This window comes from Cornus florida, unplaced genomic scaffold, assembly GCF_030987335.1.
Source record: "Cornus florida cultivar Cherokee Brave unplaced genomic scaffold, ASM3098733v1 CherokeeBrave_3.0.0_Hap2_Chr08, whole genome shotgun sequence".
NCBI lineage: Eukaryota > Viridiplantae > Streptophyta > Magnoliopsida > Cornales > Cornaceae > Cornus > Cornus florida.
The window spans coordinates 43,114,905-43,132,952 of record NW_026775578.1 but is presented as its reverse complement, the minus strand read 5'-3'; the positions used below and the strand labels follow the sequence as shown (position 1 = coordinate 43,132,952).

At 34.1% G+C, this 18,048-nt stretch overlaps 3 protein-coding genes across 3 annotated transcripts; 2 read left to right on the top strand and 1 right to left on the bottom strand.

Annotated features, from left to right (window-relative positions):
- The first annotated feature begins 1,207 nt into the window (after window positions 1–1,207).
- LOC132271507 (thaumatin-like protein) lies at window positions 1,208–2,259 on the top strand. The gene has a single exon (XM_059772897.1). The coding sequence runs from the start codon at window positions 1,350–1,352 to the stop codon at window positions 2,037–2,039; it is 690 nt and encodes a 229-aa protein (XP_059628880.1). The 5' UTR covers window positions 1,208–1,349; the 3' UTR covers window positions 2,040–2,259.
- Window positions 2,260–3,991: 1,732 nt separating this feature from the next.
- LOC132271506 (pathogenesis-related thaumatin-like protein 3.5) lies at window positions 3,992–5,550 on the top strand. Its single transcript, XM_059772896.1, has 3 exons — window positions 3,992–4,602; window positions 4,701–4,986; window positions 5,128–5,550. Exons 1-3 carry the CDS (start codon window positions 4,122–4,124, stop codon window positions 5,279–5,281), a joined length of 921 nt encoding a protein of 306 aa, XP_059628879.1. The 5' UTR covers window positions 3,992–4,121; the 3' UTR covers window positions 5,282–5,550.
- A 319-nt stretch (window positions 5,551–5,869) lies between these two features.
- Window positions 5,870–12,364, bottom strand: LOC132271505 (DNA-binding protein BIN4). Its single transcript, XM_059772895.1, has 12 exons — window positions 12,163–12,364; window positions 11,068–11,317; window positions 10,776–10,837; window positions 8,703–8,928; window positions 8,426–8,487; window positions 8,288–8,341; window positions 7,667–7,784; window positions 7,516–7,562; window positions 6,912–6,938; window positions 6,557–6,632; window positions 6,320–6,459; window positions 5,870–6,201 (listed from the first exon to the last, which is right to left on the bottom strand). Exons 1-12 carry the CDS (start codon window positions 12,208–12,210, stop codon window positions 6,100–6,102), a joined length of 1,212 nt encoding a protein of 403 aa, XP_059628878.1. The 5' UTR covers window positions 12,211–12,364; the 3' UTR covers window positions 5,870–6,099.
- Between the last annotated feature and the right edge of the window lie 5,684 nt (window positions 12,365–18,048).

Here is an 18,048-nt window from a genome sequence, read left to right as displayed (position 1 = left end):
CGAACTCCGAATTAACATTGGGCCATTCAAGTTCTAAACGGGCTTCAATTTTAAATTGGTAGGGAAAGGGCTGGACCAAAACTTATGATAAATTTTTATTTATGGGCATGGATCAAATAATTCACTTCAACGCATTGCGCTATTTGCAACGATTCATTTGTAGCCCTAGAATGGCTGAATACGTGTAATCATGTTTTTTTAGGATGACTTTTGTTCTATTTTACATTAATGACAGAATAATAAACACTTAATCAAATAATTCACTTCAACAATTCAATTTTAAGTACAAAAAAAAAAAAAAAAATCAATTCAATTTTAAAATCATTTTCCTTTTTTATTTGGAGAAAAGTTTTTATAAGATAAGGGTAGTTTGAGTTCCTTTCCAAATTATAACACTAATCGCTATGGACTTATTGTAAATTATAAACTATGAACAAATTCGAGGAAATTATTAGATGGTGTACTTCATAGACCAGTTAAATTTAGACTACGGAATTGAAAAAATAATCCTACAAAAGTGTATTTTAATATATTATAAGGAAATCTCAACACTAACTTTCATTAAATTAGTTCACAAATTATCCAATTGATCAAAACTAGGCACGGACCGGGGCGTATGCCCTCACTGAAATTTTTTCTATTTGCATTATTATTTATACTTTTTGTTAAAAGTTTGAAAATACCCCCTCTCACTTTGAAAAAATTTTAAAAATGCCCTCTCTCAATTGATAAAAATACAACAATTCACATTCTTGCCCCCGCTGATTTTTTCGATCCAAAAGATAAATCATCTTTTTTTCACTCTACGCCCGCCACATTTATGATTCTCTTTCACACACTTTGATATTCCCACTCAATTTTTTAAAATACCCCTATAAATATCTTGTGTTTTAGATCAAAAGAAAATAAAATAAATCGACTTTCTTGTGTCATCGCGTCCCACATTCATAGTAATCCAGAAAGCACGAACACAGTTAAAAAATCAAAGAATTTGACTCAAACAAGTCACAAAAAAAATTAAATTCTTATATTTATTATTTTATTTAAAAAATTTATCTTCATATTCAATATTTTTTATTCTTCAACAACGACCCCTAAAAAAAATTTCTGATCCGTCACTGATCAAAACCATCAGCTTCCTTAATTTCAAAACTGAATCTTTCAAAGTCAAATGGTCAAGTCAAGCCACAATACAACAATACATCATTCCTACAAAAAATTTCAACAACATTTATCATCTTATCATCTATCTCCCCAAACCTCCCTATACAAATCCCAAAAGGTCCCAAACCATTCCCTCACACAACACTCCAAACCCTAATTAACCCATCTGTCGTCTCTCTCTCAACATGAGTTTCTATATCTCAAAATGCTTATCCTTTTTCTTCATCATCATCACTCCCTTTTACTCCACCTCCACACACGCAGCCACTTTTGAGATCAAAAACCAATGCCCTTTCACAGTCTGGGCCGCAGCCGTGCCAGGCGGTGGCCGCCAACTCGACCGCGGCCAAACCTGGACCATCAACGCCAGCCCCGGCACCAAACAAGCCCGCATATGGGCTCGAACCAAGTGCACCTTCGATGGAGCTGGCCAGGGCCGCTGTGAGACCGGTGACTGCGGTGGACTCCTACAATGCAAAGCCTATGGCACACCACCAAACACACTAGCTGAATATGCATTAAACCAATTCAACAACCTCGACTTCTTCGATATCTCATTAGTCGATGGATTCAATGTGGCCATGGACTTCAGCCCCGCAAGGGCCGCAGCCGGAAAGTGCCGAGCTATCAGATGCGCGGCGGATATCAATGGGCCGTGTCCGAGGGAGTTGAAGGCTGCCGGCGGCTGTAACAACCCGTGCACGGTGTTTAAGACCGATGAGTACTGCTGCAACTCCGGCAAGTGTGGACCGACCAATTTCTCGAGGTTTTTCAAGGAGAGGTGTAGAGATGCATATAGTTATCCCAAGGATGATGAAACAAGCACCTTTACATGCCCTGCCGGAACTAACTACAGGGTGGTGTTTTGTCCTTGAAGCTGCCATATATATGTGCCTGCGCGTATAAGAAGAAGAATAAATGCATAAATAATAGTATTAGTAGTACTTATAAATAAGACCTCTCTGCCCCATTTGTGGACGGTACGAACCCGGTGTTACCGAAAACATGGATATGAAATAATATAGAGATATATATACATACATAACAACTTTTTTTTGGTCCATCTTGCTTGCACGTTAAATTTTATGAATATTACATATAGATAGACTTATGGATTCATATTCATTATTATTTAATGGAGTCAAAGTCATGATTTATAATATAAAATAAAAAATGAAGTTGACCAAAATACTAATATGAACATGGAAAAACATTATTTATTATCTAAATTATTCATATATTGCTTTTGTGCATATAGGTACCATTTTTTGTACAGGCCATGTCTGTGTACACAAAAAGTAGTATCTACATGCATAAGAGTGGTATCTTTATGTAGAAAAATAGTAATTACATGCACAAAAGTGATACATAAAATTAATAGTAAGGGTAATTAGTATTTTTTTATATTTACGTTAACATTTTGGTCAATCTTTTTTTTTTTTTTTCAAAATATCATGACTTTAACCTCCACAAATAATAAATATGAACCTGAGCACCATGTATTGGTAATAATACCTAAATTTTATTCTTCTATGTTTTTCTTACTGTAATTAATCGGTATGAGTAACGGAGAGTTGTCATACTTTATCATGACTTGAGATATATTCTTGTATAAAATGATAAATTTGGCAATTCATTTTGAGAGGGGAGAGAGAGAGAGAGAGAATCTTATTTATTACTGACAAACCTTGTTGAATCCTATTTATCGGACTCGCACCAAAATTCCACCAAGCATTACTACTCACAGGTAGGGACGGAGCCACGAGCTTCCCCACCCCCTTAAGAATGCTTCGACAAAGAAGGTTAAGTGTAATTATCAAAAAAAAAAAAAAAAAAAAAAAATTATTAAATAATTTTGGACTATTGACACTTGGTGAATTAATAATTAAAAAAATGTCTCATAAGAATATATTAATATATTATAAAAAAATTAAAAAAATCTTAACATTGATTTTTATTAAATTAGTACTTTATCAAGTGTCAAATAGTTCTGAATAACCTAATAATTTCTCGAAATAATCAAGAAGGGTAAAAAAAAAAAAAAAATTGAATAGTGTAAAAGCTTCCAATAAATGCAAAGTGGTGATATTACACACACAAATCTGTAATTTGTTTATGGTGTACCACACAAATCTGTAGTTTGCTTATGGTGTACCTTTTACGTACTTATACTCTACTATGCCACGTGGTGATATTACACACAAATTGTAATTTTTTTATGGTGTACTTTTTATGTATTTATACTTTATTATGCCATGTCCTTCTCTTTGACACTTAGTTCTAACATAAGTCGTGCAATTCTTCTCACTAAGTCTCTAGTTATTTGGACGTAAAAAAAAAAATTTACAACATATTTTTATTTTTTGGTATTTAGTTGTCCTAACATATTTACGAAGAAAAAAAATATTAAAATTTAACAAAAATAATTTATCCATAAATTTTGGATAAGTTAATTTACATGCCCCGTCTAATGGACTTGATCTCAATCTCAACGTAAATCTTTGTCAAACACCGACAAAATAAAAATAAAAAAATATTTTATTTAAATAAAAAAAATATTTTACGTGCGGCATCCCTGCTTGACACGTCTGCCCACTCTCTCTCCCACTTTCTGTGATTAAATATTTGGCTTTGAGCGGGTGCACTTAAGTTCCAACGTTCAAGCTATCTGATTGATACGCTGATAATTCAATTTTAAGAGTATTCTTTGCGTTATATAATTCTATTTTTTTTGTCACTCGACATTGTCCGTGCAGTTGTTAAAGAAAGGAATTGCTTCTAAAAGAGGACATGAATATAGAATGAAATACTAAACCCTAGAGCAAGATCTTGCGGCTGAGAGATTTAGCAAAGCAACCCAACACTTTTGTGTTTCAATCACAGATTCTCCTGTGTACGATATGTAGCAATACCCTTCTCAGAAACCGAAAACCTCCAAACCCAACATTTTTCTCCCAATGCTGACTATAACATCATGCATGTTACTCATTTTTCAGTTCATTTCTTTCTTTTCGTACTCTTCTGCTTACTCCTTCACTGTTACTAATAACTGCCCACATCCTATATGGCCCGGCACACTTGCCGGTTCGGGAACGCCACAACTTCCGACAACAGGATTGCAATTGGATTCCGGCCAAAGTGTGACAATTCCATCAGTCCCAGGATGGTCGGGTCGGATTTGGGCAAGAACAGGCTGCTCATTTGATGAGTTCGGAGCTGGTTCGTGTCAAACAGGGGACTGCGGGGGCAGGTTGGAGTGTGACGGCATGGGGGCTACTCCTCCTGCATCACTCTTCGAGATAACCCTTGGTGCAGGCAATGAGAGAGATTTCTACGACGTCAGCATCGTCGACGGTTACAATCTGCCGGTCATTGCTGCGGCCCGTGGGGTTTACGGTGCATGCAATGTCACCGGCTGTGTTTCGGACATCAACATGGGTATGACCTCAATTTACTAGTTATGCAGCAAAATTAGATTCACAGCTGTTAATACACATCTACTCGTGAAATAACCAAATCTTCTGAAACTAGAACAGGTTGTCCAAAAGAACTTCAAGTGGTTGGTGAGGATGGTGGAGAGGAAGGAGGAGTAATTGGATGCAAGAGTGCATGTGAGGCATTTGGGCTGGACCAGTACTGCTGCAGCGGGGAGTTTGCCAACCCGAACACATGCCGGCCCTCATTCTATTCAACGATCTTCAAGAGAGCTTGTCCAAGGGCTTATAGCTATGCATTCGATGATGGAACAAGCACTTTCACATGCAAGGCTTATGATTATGCCATCGTCTTCTGCCCCAATATCGACTATCCCAATGGCAATGGGTAAACATTTTTTTATCTCCGAGCCATCTGTTTTTTCTTTTTCTTCGGCAATGGCTACAAATTCTATACAGAATGATCCCCTTTTCTTTTTCTCAATGCACAAAAATAATGATGATAACAATAGTGTTTGTTGTAATGCAGAATGAAGAGATCAGATGGTGCACTTACAGCTCCACCAGCGGAAGAACACAGCAGCGGGGAGGTTGCAGGGGTGGTTTCCTCCTCAAACATTCTTTTCCCCCTTCCATTGTCAATCATCATCTTCATCTTTAATTTATTCCTCTATACATGCTGAATGAGACACCTTTACATTCATAGAAAGGCTGTAGAATAGAATCAAAAATGCACTTTTTTTTTATAAAGTAGAATCAAAATGCACCTTGACTGGAGAGGATGCTGAAGAAAGAAAGTTTAAGCTCTAATTCTAGCGGAAGAGCTGAATATGTATCAAAAAATTCTCAAGTCAAGTCCAACGAAGCTTATCAAGCTCCATAGAGACTATCTTCAGACTTGTACTCCATCCTTAAAAATAATGCAATGATATAAATCAATTGTTTTACGATCCAGTTTGAATGGTATCAAAATTCCCGAACCATAAGCATAGGGTGGGACAAGAACATCACCATGATGGTATAGCAATAAATTAATGAAAAAAACCATATCAGCATTTCACCCGTGAACATAACTAACTAGGTTTGGCTAAATTACTATATCAAACTTTGTAAATCAAAGTGGCCATCTTATATTAATCATCAATGGTATAATCATGAACTATGGTGAATTTGGAGGGCAGATTTCCTGATGGCTAACATGTGGAGAAAAAAAATAAAAAGAAATTGTTAAACCACACAAAATGGAAGAATCTGGGAAAGAATGCAAATGATTGTTGTGTAGATCTGAACCTCTTCTTTTTTCTTTCAGGAAAAAGGGCTATTACAGTCCTTGAACTAATACACCACAATTTGGGAAATAAATATGAATTTTGTAATTTCTACTGTTCTTCCTTAACCTATGAGAATAGGTGTCAGCCATTTGAGGTTGATGCTTCCTACCTAGCACATGTAAGTAGCAAAAAGAAAAGGAAAGAAAATGAAACAATACATACATTCTCTATCACTTCTTAGCCTTGGTTTTTTTTGGAGCTTGAGTTTTCTTTTTTGTGTTCTTTGGCCGTTTTCCACCTGCTGCAGTCTTACCCTTTTTTCGTGCGGCACCCTACACCGAGAATTCAATAAAATTATCATAAGTGGATCATGATATAAAAATAAATCAAGGTCTTGTCATGACATGAAACAGAGACATTTTTTTTACTAGGAAGAGTCAAGAGGCATACTGATGTTTTCCCCGCTTTCGCTTTGGTTTTTCCATTGGGTTGCTCTTCAGTGCCCTCATTTTGATCAGTTTGGCCACTAATGGCTTTAGGCATCTTCTCAGCCTCGTCTTCTGAATCAAATGAGAATCCATCCAGTGTTCCTACTCATGCAAAATGATTAAGGAAGAGCAATACTGTCCATCAAAATAAAAAATAAAAATGTAGAATATCCTAAAAGAACCTTAAAAAAATTCCTACCTTCAACCATTGTTTCAGCCTCATAAACATTAGATTGTGGTTTCAATTGAATAAAGTCATTCATGATAGCCTCTATCTGATCAAAAAAAAAAAAACTATAATGTCAAATCAATAAACCAAATTTCTCCAACATCTTGCTCATTTCTCAGCCATAAGAAAATAAGAAAGTTGGCATCAAGGAGGAGCAAAAGCTATGGATTTGTTAACCAATCATATTTTAGATAAAGTACAAGTGTAAGATTAAAGGGGCACTGTCAGAAAAGAATCAAGTAATGTGTACTGATATTAATGGGAAAGAAGAACAAGAATATTAAAGGTAAAAACTGAATAGGAAACAAATAATTGACAAACGAACCTTTGCTTCTGCCTGACCAAGGCTAACCTGAACATGAAGAATTCTATGTTACATCACAGAATCAAAACCATTTAATACTAAATCTGAACAGGAAAAAGGTATCATGAAGCACCATTACATGATCTCTCTGTTTCAACCATTACATGGAGAGATTCACGGTAAGAGTTTCTTCATCTTACGGCAGAAAGAGAGAGTTCACTGTGGGCTCTCATGATAGCACTGCTTGCATTAATTTGGGTGTACATACGAGAGAGAGAGAGGTAGTTATATGTCATGCAATTAGGCTCTATTTGTTTGAGCGTAAAATATTTTTCGGAAAATATTTTCTTTGGTGTTTGGTTGTCGTAAAATATTTACGAAGAAAAAAATATATTAAAACTTAACAAAAATAACTTATTCATCAATTTTCAACAAGCTAGCCCCACCCGATGGACTAGACCTAAACCTTGACCTAGACCTTTACCAAACACCGAAAAATAAAAATAAAAGAAAATATTTTACCTAAAAAAGGAAAATATTTTACGTCGAAACAAACGGAGCCTTAATGCAAATAAGTGTTCAAGGTTCAATTGTCTAATATAGAATTTCAAGAATAATGACATACAACACAGAATGTCCTGGAAGGAACTATGGTTGTTTTGTATATGGTTCCTGAAACATAAAGGTAAGTAAAATAAATCAGAAGAGGCTCTGCATGGAAACCTTCATAACAAGTAGCCAAGGCATTAATCCAACGGAAGAAATATAGAGTGTACCTTTCAAATCTATAAACATTTCATCATTTACGGTTGGGTTATCTGATATAACTAGTCGTCCAACAGAACCCATATCACCACTCAAATCTATGGATTCACCTTCACACTCAACAAGTGCCTGCACAACTTATATAAAACTGTCACTAGCAAGAGTTAATAAAACAGATTTGAACATGTTGGTAAACACACCAAATGAGATAAAGATAAACAGTATCAAGGCAGGCACCCGAGAGAGAACTAAACTAAAATAATACATTTACTGTAGCATACATGCAGCTTCAAATAGAAGCATTTAACGGATTTCCCAAAGACATTTTTTTTTTTTTTTTTGATAAGTGGATTTCCCAAAGACATTGAAAAGCTAAGTAACCAAACAATGAAGCAGACAACGGTGCGTAAATCACTTCTTGCTGAATGTCTCACCCTGGGTCCTAACTTTATCAAGTTCTTTTTGCAACAACAACAACAACAATAACAGGGTGAGACCTTGCAGTATGTTAGTGGATTTGATTATGCTTGTTACTCATTCTGAGACTAACCCAGGATCTTGAATCAATTTTCTGGAAAAGAGGCAAAAACAGAGAAAAATAATACCATGACCAATATGAAAGGTTTGTCTACCTTTGAACGGTGGACTTTCTCAGAGAGCACCAAAGGCAACCTTGAAGAGGAGAACTGCAATTTATATATCCCAAAGGTGATTCAGTAAATTAAACAACAGGGGAACACACTTTCAAAATGACTATTAAATCTTCTTACATGAGGTTCAATATGCTTCTCAGAAATTTCTTCTTCTGCAACCTCAATGTCACCGTCAATTCCTGTATTGTTATCAAATGATTTTACAAAACTCATACTAAGAGAGAATAAATCTACAAAGAGTGTGAGTGGTTCCAAGTTTCATGGAAGGATTATTTTACTATATTCTCTCAAAACTTAATTAGAGGTTTTATAAATAATTTATCTGAAATCTTTGCAATTCAATAAAGAACCATTACAAGAACCTCAGATCTGTCACTCCTTCTGCCTGTTATACCTTTTCTGCTCGTTTGGGGGTTCAAAATTTTCTTCTTTGTTGGTGTCTGATCCTCTGTTTTCAGCCGTTTTCTTGGTGATTTCCTTTTGGAAGCCTCACTGAACGGAGACTCTCCCCCACTGTCAATGAAGAGTGCATTCTTGTCACCTTCCTTCTCTGGCTTTAGGCCATTATCAGGACAAGACTCAGAATCTGATGATAATGCCCAAACTGAATGATTTGGTGCCTGTTCAAGCAACCACATTCTAGCAATTAGGATCTAGAAAAAGATGACAGCAAACTAGGAGATTCCAATTTAATATCCTCAAAAATTTAACAATTTAATATTATCAAGATACATATTGGTCTTGAATATCAAATTTTGGGACATTTAAGAACACTACAAGAGGTCGAAAGCCAGTAAATCTCTAGAACTCAAAAGGAAATTAGAATAACTATAGGGTCGATTGGTAACATAACTAAATAAGGGTGTTGTTGATCTATAGATAACATGAAAAACCACAACTTGGTCCAACTTGCCATGTTTCCTTACGAAGAAATTGTCTCTTTAAAATTATAAAACAAATCAATTTCATTTTAATCCTGTGCAAATGATGATCTACAAAAAGCATAGGAAAAATATGAAGATAGGTTGAATGTAGAAATTAGCACCCCAAAACAATCTTAGTGCTTCACCCAACAAAAAATGGATCTTTGCCCCCAAGGACATGTGCTGGTAGAGTAGCTGACCCTAGAAATCTCGTTAAGAATATCTTTAAACTGTTGCCTTCTCTCATCATGAAAGAAAAGACAAGCCAATCTCAGTACTGAGTACCCTGTTAGACTCCACCATAATCTGGACAAAATCTTTGGACTATGTATCGACATCTTCATTTACAAATAAAAAAATTAAAGAGAAAAAATATAGCAGTTCCCTTTAGATTCAGATACCTATTATCATGGCTAACACTAGCGGCCTCTCTTGTTTGCCTTTATAAGCTCCTGATAATGTTTCTTTGAGATCCTGCTATATGGCCATCGCTCCAGAAGAAACGATGGAAACTTTATAACATACCCTATATGCCGAAAAGGTTTTCTGCCTTGGATAATTAAAAAGTCATTAACAAACACCAACCATGTTTCCTCTAGCTTCTCGCTTATAGTCACAGACCACAATCCTTTTTCTTCTTACAACTTCACGATTATCAATCACCACGATCATGCAATTACATCAAACTCAGAATACACAATTATCGTGATATTCCTTGAAGATGCAGCTCAGTTCATTTTTGAACTCAATCCTTAGTTGCTTGCTGGGTAAAACTTTAAAAGACATCATTTTCACCTTTTCTAAACTATGCCACTTCCCTTCCCCTAACTCCCATATTAAAAATAAAAAATAGAGAGAGAGAGAGAGAGAGAGAAGGAACAAAAGTACGCATAACTTTTACCAATTTTTAAAGCTTCAGAAGATAATATCAATATGAAATGTTTCTCATGTTGCCTTAAGACATAATGACCTTGCTATTTCTTCCATTCATCCTAATGGTATCCCAACTTTAATCTTCAAATTCAAACCACCAATGGACTAGCATAAAAACAAGTGATCAATCTAATTCAAGCTGAAATTACTAACATATTCAATGTTTATGCACCTGCAAGTTACACATATGTGGATCCTTTGAAAAAGATAACTATACTTGCAAGCTACCACCAAGGGTTGTAGCCAAATGGTATTCCCTCAACTTCCCGAAATGGAAGGTTGAGGGTTCAAGTTCGCATAAGGTGCATTATTTTCCAGGATAAAGGGGGGAAAAAAGCCTATACTTCCAAGCTACAAAGATACAATCTTGGTGTAATACGGGCCATTGGCTTATTTTAGCTAATAATGACAGTTGTATTTTCTCAACTAGATGCTTAGAAGGAAAAAAAATCCATCATGATCAGGACATTAAGTAGTTCTATATCTAAATTATGGACTTCCTTTTTTCCTTTGCTCTTAAAGGCACCAAAGGCAACCTCAACAAGGATACCTGAAATTTTGGTACATTGAACTAAATAATAATTAGGCAAATTGTGTTCCAGGCTTCTTACACGTGGGTCAATATTCTCCTCAGATGTTTCTTGATTAGCAACTTTTCCATCACCCACATTCCCTATATCATCACCGAAAAACAGACACTTTAGAATTCAAAAGGTATACAACTTTCAAAAACTTATTAAGAATAAGAAAACTATAAAGATAAAATTATAGTATAATTCACATGCGAAAAGCTTCAAACCAAATCACATATCATTTCCTTCATAAGAACTTAATTGGGGGTTCTGTTACATATTTATTTAAAACCTGGACACGAGTTGTATAGCATGAGAAAATAAAACCCACCTCTTTTACCGCGATTAACTATTTTATTCTTTCTGGTGTAGGAGTGCTTTACTTTCAGCTTTTTGTTCGGAGACTTTGCTTTTGAAGTCTTATCGGATGGAGACTTTTCACCACCCTCATGAAAAACTGTATCCTGATCAGATGCTTCTTTCAGAGATGGTTTCTCGGGATCAGAGTTATCCTCCCTTGTAGGACTGTCATTTGGAGAAGACTCAGAACCTGATAACAAAGTCACGGCTGAAGTAGGTGCCTATTCAACAAAGTAATTTCTTGCAATCAACACCCGGCAAAAATGGGAGTGAAGTACATGGAACCAACCAAGCATAAGCAATCTATAGCCTTAAGAAAACCAACATTACTGTTCACCTCACAAACAGTTTTCATATCAATGTTTTTTGGATTCTTATTTCTTAACTATAATAATCTGAGCAATGTAAAATCAGAACCGCACGTTGGAATGCAAGAAAAGGGGAACGTATTATGTGATAGTTCGCATATAATTACAAATATATAGATATATGTACTGCATATAAATCTACACTGAAATGGCCACAACAAAACTAGCTGAAGATTTAGAAGTCCAATTATAGTGCAGTGTCTAGACTTCACTTAGTTACATTGCATTACTGCATAACTGAAGATGCATTAGCCTTTCATAGACAGTTTTCCGAGCTCCACACTTCTATTTAACGACTAAACAAGAATCGGAGAGAAGTTCTAGGCGAATAAATGAGTCCATGAAAAGTAAACATCTTCTATAATCCACATATAATTACAAAAAATTATAAATACATATATAAATATATATTTATATATATGTACATAGATATGTACTCAAATGTGCAGTATAAAACTAGATGAAGATTTAAAAGTTCAAGTGCAGAGTCTTGATTAAGAATTACACTGCATTGCTGCATAATTAGTGATGTATTTGTGTTTTTCATGAACAATTTTTTTAATTATATGCTTCTATATAACAACGAAACTAGAATCAGAGTGAAATTGTAGGTGAATAATTTTCTTATCTATACACATCTACTAAGTGGAACTAAAATCAGAGAAAAATGGAGAATAGAGAGATAAAATGAAAAGTACCTGAAAATGATGCAGCCAATCTGGAGACTCCTCTCTAGAGAAACTCATTCTAGCTACGTTCCGAGTCTGAACGATGGGAGAGAAGATTTTATAAAACCCTAACCTGAAAAAGAAAGAGAGAGAGCAAAAAAACCTAATACGGAGTACTACTTGCAAAGGCCGGTGACAGTTGCAGGTATGGAGGCGTGATAGAACGCAATTTACAAATATAGCCCTCTTCTTATTTCAGTTCTCTCTCCCCAAAACTAAAAGTGCAAAGAACATTCCTTTAATTTTAAAAAAGTGCAAATAACACCCCGTTATTCAAACACCACTCCTCTAGCTTCAAAACATTGCAAATAAGGACTTTTTATCCGAGGGATAGATAAAAATACGAAAATACCCCCCAATATTTTTTATTCAATAATAATATAAAAATTTGAAAAAGTCGAAATTACCCAAATAGACATTGACTTAAACTACGTCGTTTTGGGTAATGAAACACAGTGCACTTGCAAACTACGTCGTTTGGCAATAGGGTTATACAAACACTTGCAAACGACCGCGTTTGGCTAATCAACAGTTGCTGTTTCTGGCGCTCTTCGTCAGAAATGGCGGCGAAAGCACCCTGAGTGCCCTTGATCGGCGTAGTTGGCGCCGATTTCTTCCTCTGGAGCGAATTCAACTCGTCGATGGTCTGAGTCTTCACCGTCGGACCACTGTCGTCATGACACACCTCGTCCTGCTTCTTCGTCTGAATCTTCGAAAGCCCGTTCCGGCCACTCCCATTGTTGCTCGCAGCAAAGCTAAACTATCCGTTTCCAACTCCGTTCGCCGCCATCTCTTCCTTTTCTGCACTTTCACACAATTATATATAATATTCGGCGCTGTCGCGTCGCTGTCGGAAGGACCGCAATATTCGGCGTCGTCGCGTCGTTGTCGGAAGGACAGACGCCGACCTCGAAAATGATACCGAATCGATTGGCAATATTGCCGCAGAAAACTTGATTGTTAAAGCCCGTTTCTATTTATGCATAAAGGTGTTCCTTTGGCTCTCTGTTTTTTTTTTTTACTAGGGCTTGAGATTGATGCATGTTACAAGGGTTGGGATTTTGATCCTCGTAACCTGAAAATATAGTATCTATCTATATTGACAACCCCATGGGATGTGATCAGTCTGTTTGATTCGTATTCTGGGTTTTGCTCCTCCTCTGTATACTGGGTTTTGTTCCTTTAACCAATCCAATCTATACGGATAATTTATTTATGTGAATCCAAACCGCATAAATTAAATTACAATTGAAATCAACAATTGCAATATCCCCTTTTGGAACAAATGTGTGTGAGATTTCAGATACGGATTTGCCTTGTCTTTTCAAAATAGCTGCAAGTCCACATCGGTGAATCCCTTTTGGGAAGACGTCTGAGCTTGACTGACAACAAAATTGAGTCATGAAAGTGAGAGAGAAGACGACTGAACCTAACAAGGACTCGGGGAAGTGTAACACACACAGATTGGAAGCATGTTGAATAATCTAAAAGGGGTGAAGTGCAAAAAAAATTGTAATTAATGATCAAATTTTGTTATTTTGTCAAAATAAATATTATAATAATAATAATAATGATATATATAATGATCAAAATTTGTTGTTTCATAAAAAAATTCGATTAGCTCCACTGCAAATTCTCAAGCAGCTTGGGAACAGAAAAACAGAGCTGCTAGAATAATGTAAGTGGTTAGTGAATAGTGAGAGAAGAGAAATAGAGAGAAAATTGTATGTGTGTGTGTGTGTGCGCATACAGAATTGAGTGAGGGCAATTTTGGAACACATAAAGGGTAAAATTGGTATTAATGAGGCATTTTTTGTCACATGACCCGCACATGCTATTTTTTGGTGTCAAAAGTCCTTCTTTGCTCACTTTACAAACTACAGGGTGGAATTTTAACATGAAATGTATTATTTACACACTTTTGAAACTAGGAGTGTTTTTCGCGCTTACTCCCAAACTAAAACCATGTTTGGATCAATTTGAAAAAAATTGTTTCCAAAACTTAGACAGTGTTTGGTTACATTTGAAAACATTTTTTCCGGATAATTAGAAAGTAATTTAACTCAGTTTAAAAAAAACTTATTTATTTAAAAAAGTGACAACCAAACCCCTTTTCTTTTTTTTTCTTTTTTGTATAATTCTCTTAAAAACAGAAAAGTGAACCAAATGTATCTATCAAATACTAAACACCATTGGGATTCTAAATAATAGTAGCCTTCAAATATCAAACATCATATTGTGACTAGTATATTTTGTAAAATTTACTGATAAATGATAACAAAATAAAATTTATTAATTTTAATTTATTATAATTGCCATTGTGGACATTACCACTTGTATGCCACATGGACAAGGAGGTGGTCGCTGATGTGGCTATCATGTATAACCGTGATTATATGATGTGATTACTCCTCTCCTGTTTTTTGTTTCTTTTTTTTCTTTTTTCTTTTTTAAAAAAAAAAAAAAGGTTCGATTTACTCTTCTTAATATTAAAACAATTTAGCTATTCCTTTTTTTTTTTTTTTAACTTTTATATTTTTTTTCATAATCATACCCACACACCTTTACTTTTATATTATAAAAAATTGAAAGTTGGCAATATTATATGAAAATAAAATTAAGGCAATCATAACTCATAAGTTTGTAAAATACAAAAAAAAAAAAAATAATAATGATGATAATAAATAAAAATCTCGTATATTTATACTATTATTAAAAATACAAAGAATTTCTATTCAATTTTGAGTTTTTAAAAGAATTAATATAAAACACTATCACATATTACCTATTTTATTTATTTTTTTAAAAGAGTTATTTTCTTTCTAATTTTACCCTCCTATTTTTTTGGGACAATTTTAAAAAAGAAACAATTTTGAGTTTCTATCCAATCCTTAATTAAGTTAAAAAGAGTTTCAATTTTTAATTAATTTTGAAAATATTTTTTATTTTCTTTTTAAAAAATAGTTTTTAGTCAAAGAAACAATCAACTAACAATAAAGTAAATAAAGTTAGTGATTGACAACGGTTTTTTTAGTGTTGGGAAAAATCTGACCATCTGGAGCAAAACGATCCAGTACAACATATGATGTCTTGAGTTTACACCTCCTCGCTCTACTCATAATTGGCAGTTGAACGCGACCTCCCAATCCTCTAAACTTCAGGCTAACTCTTCAACTCTTATTATAGAAAAATAATTGAAATAATACAAACACTCATCTAAAAAAAAAAAAAAAAAACTCTCAAAAAGCTCTCTTACTTGTCAAAATATTAATCTCTACTAAATTTTTAGGAGAGAAAAAATAATATTTATAGATGTTAGAGAGAACTAATTATATTTCAAAAACAAGTTTAATTTATGCAAACAACTCCCCCTAAAAATAAAAAAATAAAAAAATAAAAAATAAAAATTGAACTAAAACAACAGTTCTAATTTGGTTAGAGGGCCTTGGTACCGGTCCGTGAAAGTTGGACCGGTCCATTTTTGACAGACTTGAAAATCTTGATTAAACACTCAAAATTTTCAAGCCATGATCGCCAAAAAATTGGACCATAAAGTGTGCTCGCCAACATACCTTCTCTAGTATGATGCTCTTTTCGAACGGAAGTTCAACGCATAGTGGTTTGATCGAAACGTTTTGACACCAAATTTTGCTAATATAAAATATGAACATCACAATATCTCCTTTTAGCAGTTTCATGACAAAATCCCTAAACAACATGTAATCTAACTCAATTAATAAAAGCAAATTACAATATTTTTCAAAAATAGAATGAAAAATAGAATGAAGTTTTATCTCCCATTCTCCCTCTTAAATATAGAGTACCTCTTCTCTCACTTTTTGTGAGGAATTGACAATACACTTCATAAGAGAGAGAGTATAAGATGGAGGAAACAAATGACAAAAGAGTAATATATAATCAATAATTGAGTTAAAAGTTCACACAAAATTGACATATATGAATAATATAAAAGATAAGTATGAAAATATAATTATCCATCATCCACACAAAAAATCTAAGAGATAATAACAATCATCGTCATCAAAAGATATATCCATAAAAAGCTATCATTATCAAAATAACATCAGCAATAAAAAATTCCAAATAGTTCAACAGTCAATATCATTATCAAGATTTAAACATTGAAAGATCAACTCAATTGTTATCCAACTAACGGATGGATGGCATAACAGTATCAACTTTTTTCTTTTTAAAAAAAGGTTAGACCTTTCACTTTTCAAAGGGAGATCAAGGGTTCAAGTTTCAAAAGAGACAAATGTGTGTGAGTGCCAACTAAGAAAAAAGACTCAATTGTCATCCATTTCAGATATCGTCCAACGGTTTACTCACTAGACTTTGAAACTTATTAAGCTCAAGATCTGGAGCTTGAGTCCTGCTAGGTATTCTTTGCGACTAGTCTTCGCTGCTCTGCATTGACGTACGCGGGCCGAGTGGAGAGACGCCATTTCAGGTTCTCGGAGATTAGTCGGGTTGTTGAAAGGACCTAAAGATTCATACTCGAAAACCCCGAGTTAACTATAAAAAAAAACTTATAAATTTTGTCAAAAACCTTGATTGCAATAATTCAAGCACCGATTATTTTAATTCACAGAAATATCAATAAAACTTCAAGCCAACTACAAATAAAAGAGAAACAAAAATCCACAAGATTAACCAAATTCTCTCCCAACTACAAATGACTCCTTCCAAGCTTTAAATCCTACAAATAATCATAAAGCATAAAACACTATCAATTTGGAAATATCTCCACAATTTCATCAAGGTATCACCCAAATAATGAATAAGATTATCACAATTTAAATCCTACAAATAATCATAAAAGCATAAAACACTATCAATTTCGAAATATCTCCACAATTTCATCAAGGTATCACCCAAATAATGAATAAGATTATCACAATTAACCAATATCCAAATATTAATCCCAAACTTTACAACTTTTTAATTCAAGCTCCAAACTTCAACCTATGTACCAAATAGAAACATTCACTAGAGAGAAAGGATGACGCGTAATGAGATTTCCCTGGTGAAGAATCACAAGATGATGATGCTCGGTGAAGTGAGGCTTTCAAGGGCACATGACAAGTTAAACATGCACATGCCTTGGACTGGTCCAGTTTCTAATTTTAAAAATGAAACACCAGTTGGACAGGTCCAAAAGTTTTGGACCGGTCCATTTGCCCTGAAAAATGAAAATAACAATTTTACCCTTCTTCTTCATCACAAGTAAGCGACAAACGGACCATAAAATGTAAAGAAAAAATATAAGAAAATAGCTTACCCATTTAACAATTATATATATATATATATATATATATATATAAGAAAATTCCTAATAAAGATAAATAAATATCTTTTTGGTTTTTTCAAATGTTTAATTTTTTTTTATTTTTGAATAACCAGAAAAATAATAATACAATCTAATCTTCTGATGCAATAAACATGCCATTAAGGAGTACACAAAGTGGAGAAATTTTTTAAAATTTTAAAACATTTATAAGAATGAAATTTTAAGATCCACGTATTATATAATAAAGTTTATTCTCAAGAACATAATCACAACATGAGTTCCAATAAAGTTTATGAAAATTTTAAAATTTGTCTAACTAGCTCATATGTATGAGTGTGTAATCCAACATCATAAAAAAATATCAAATTTCATTGATCAATTAATTAACATGCATTGGTCAAAAAAACATCAAAATAAAATTGTCTGAACATATTAAAAATATATATATTTGTAAGAAAGACGACTTTCACTTTAATGAGTAGACAATAATTCTCTTTTTTCGACTTGTCTCCTCCTTTATTTTTGTTATATTGCTTCACTTCAAA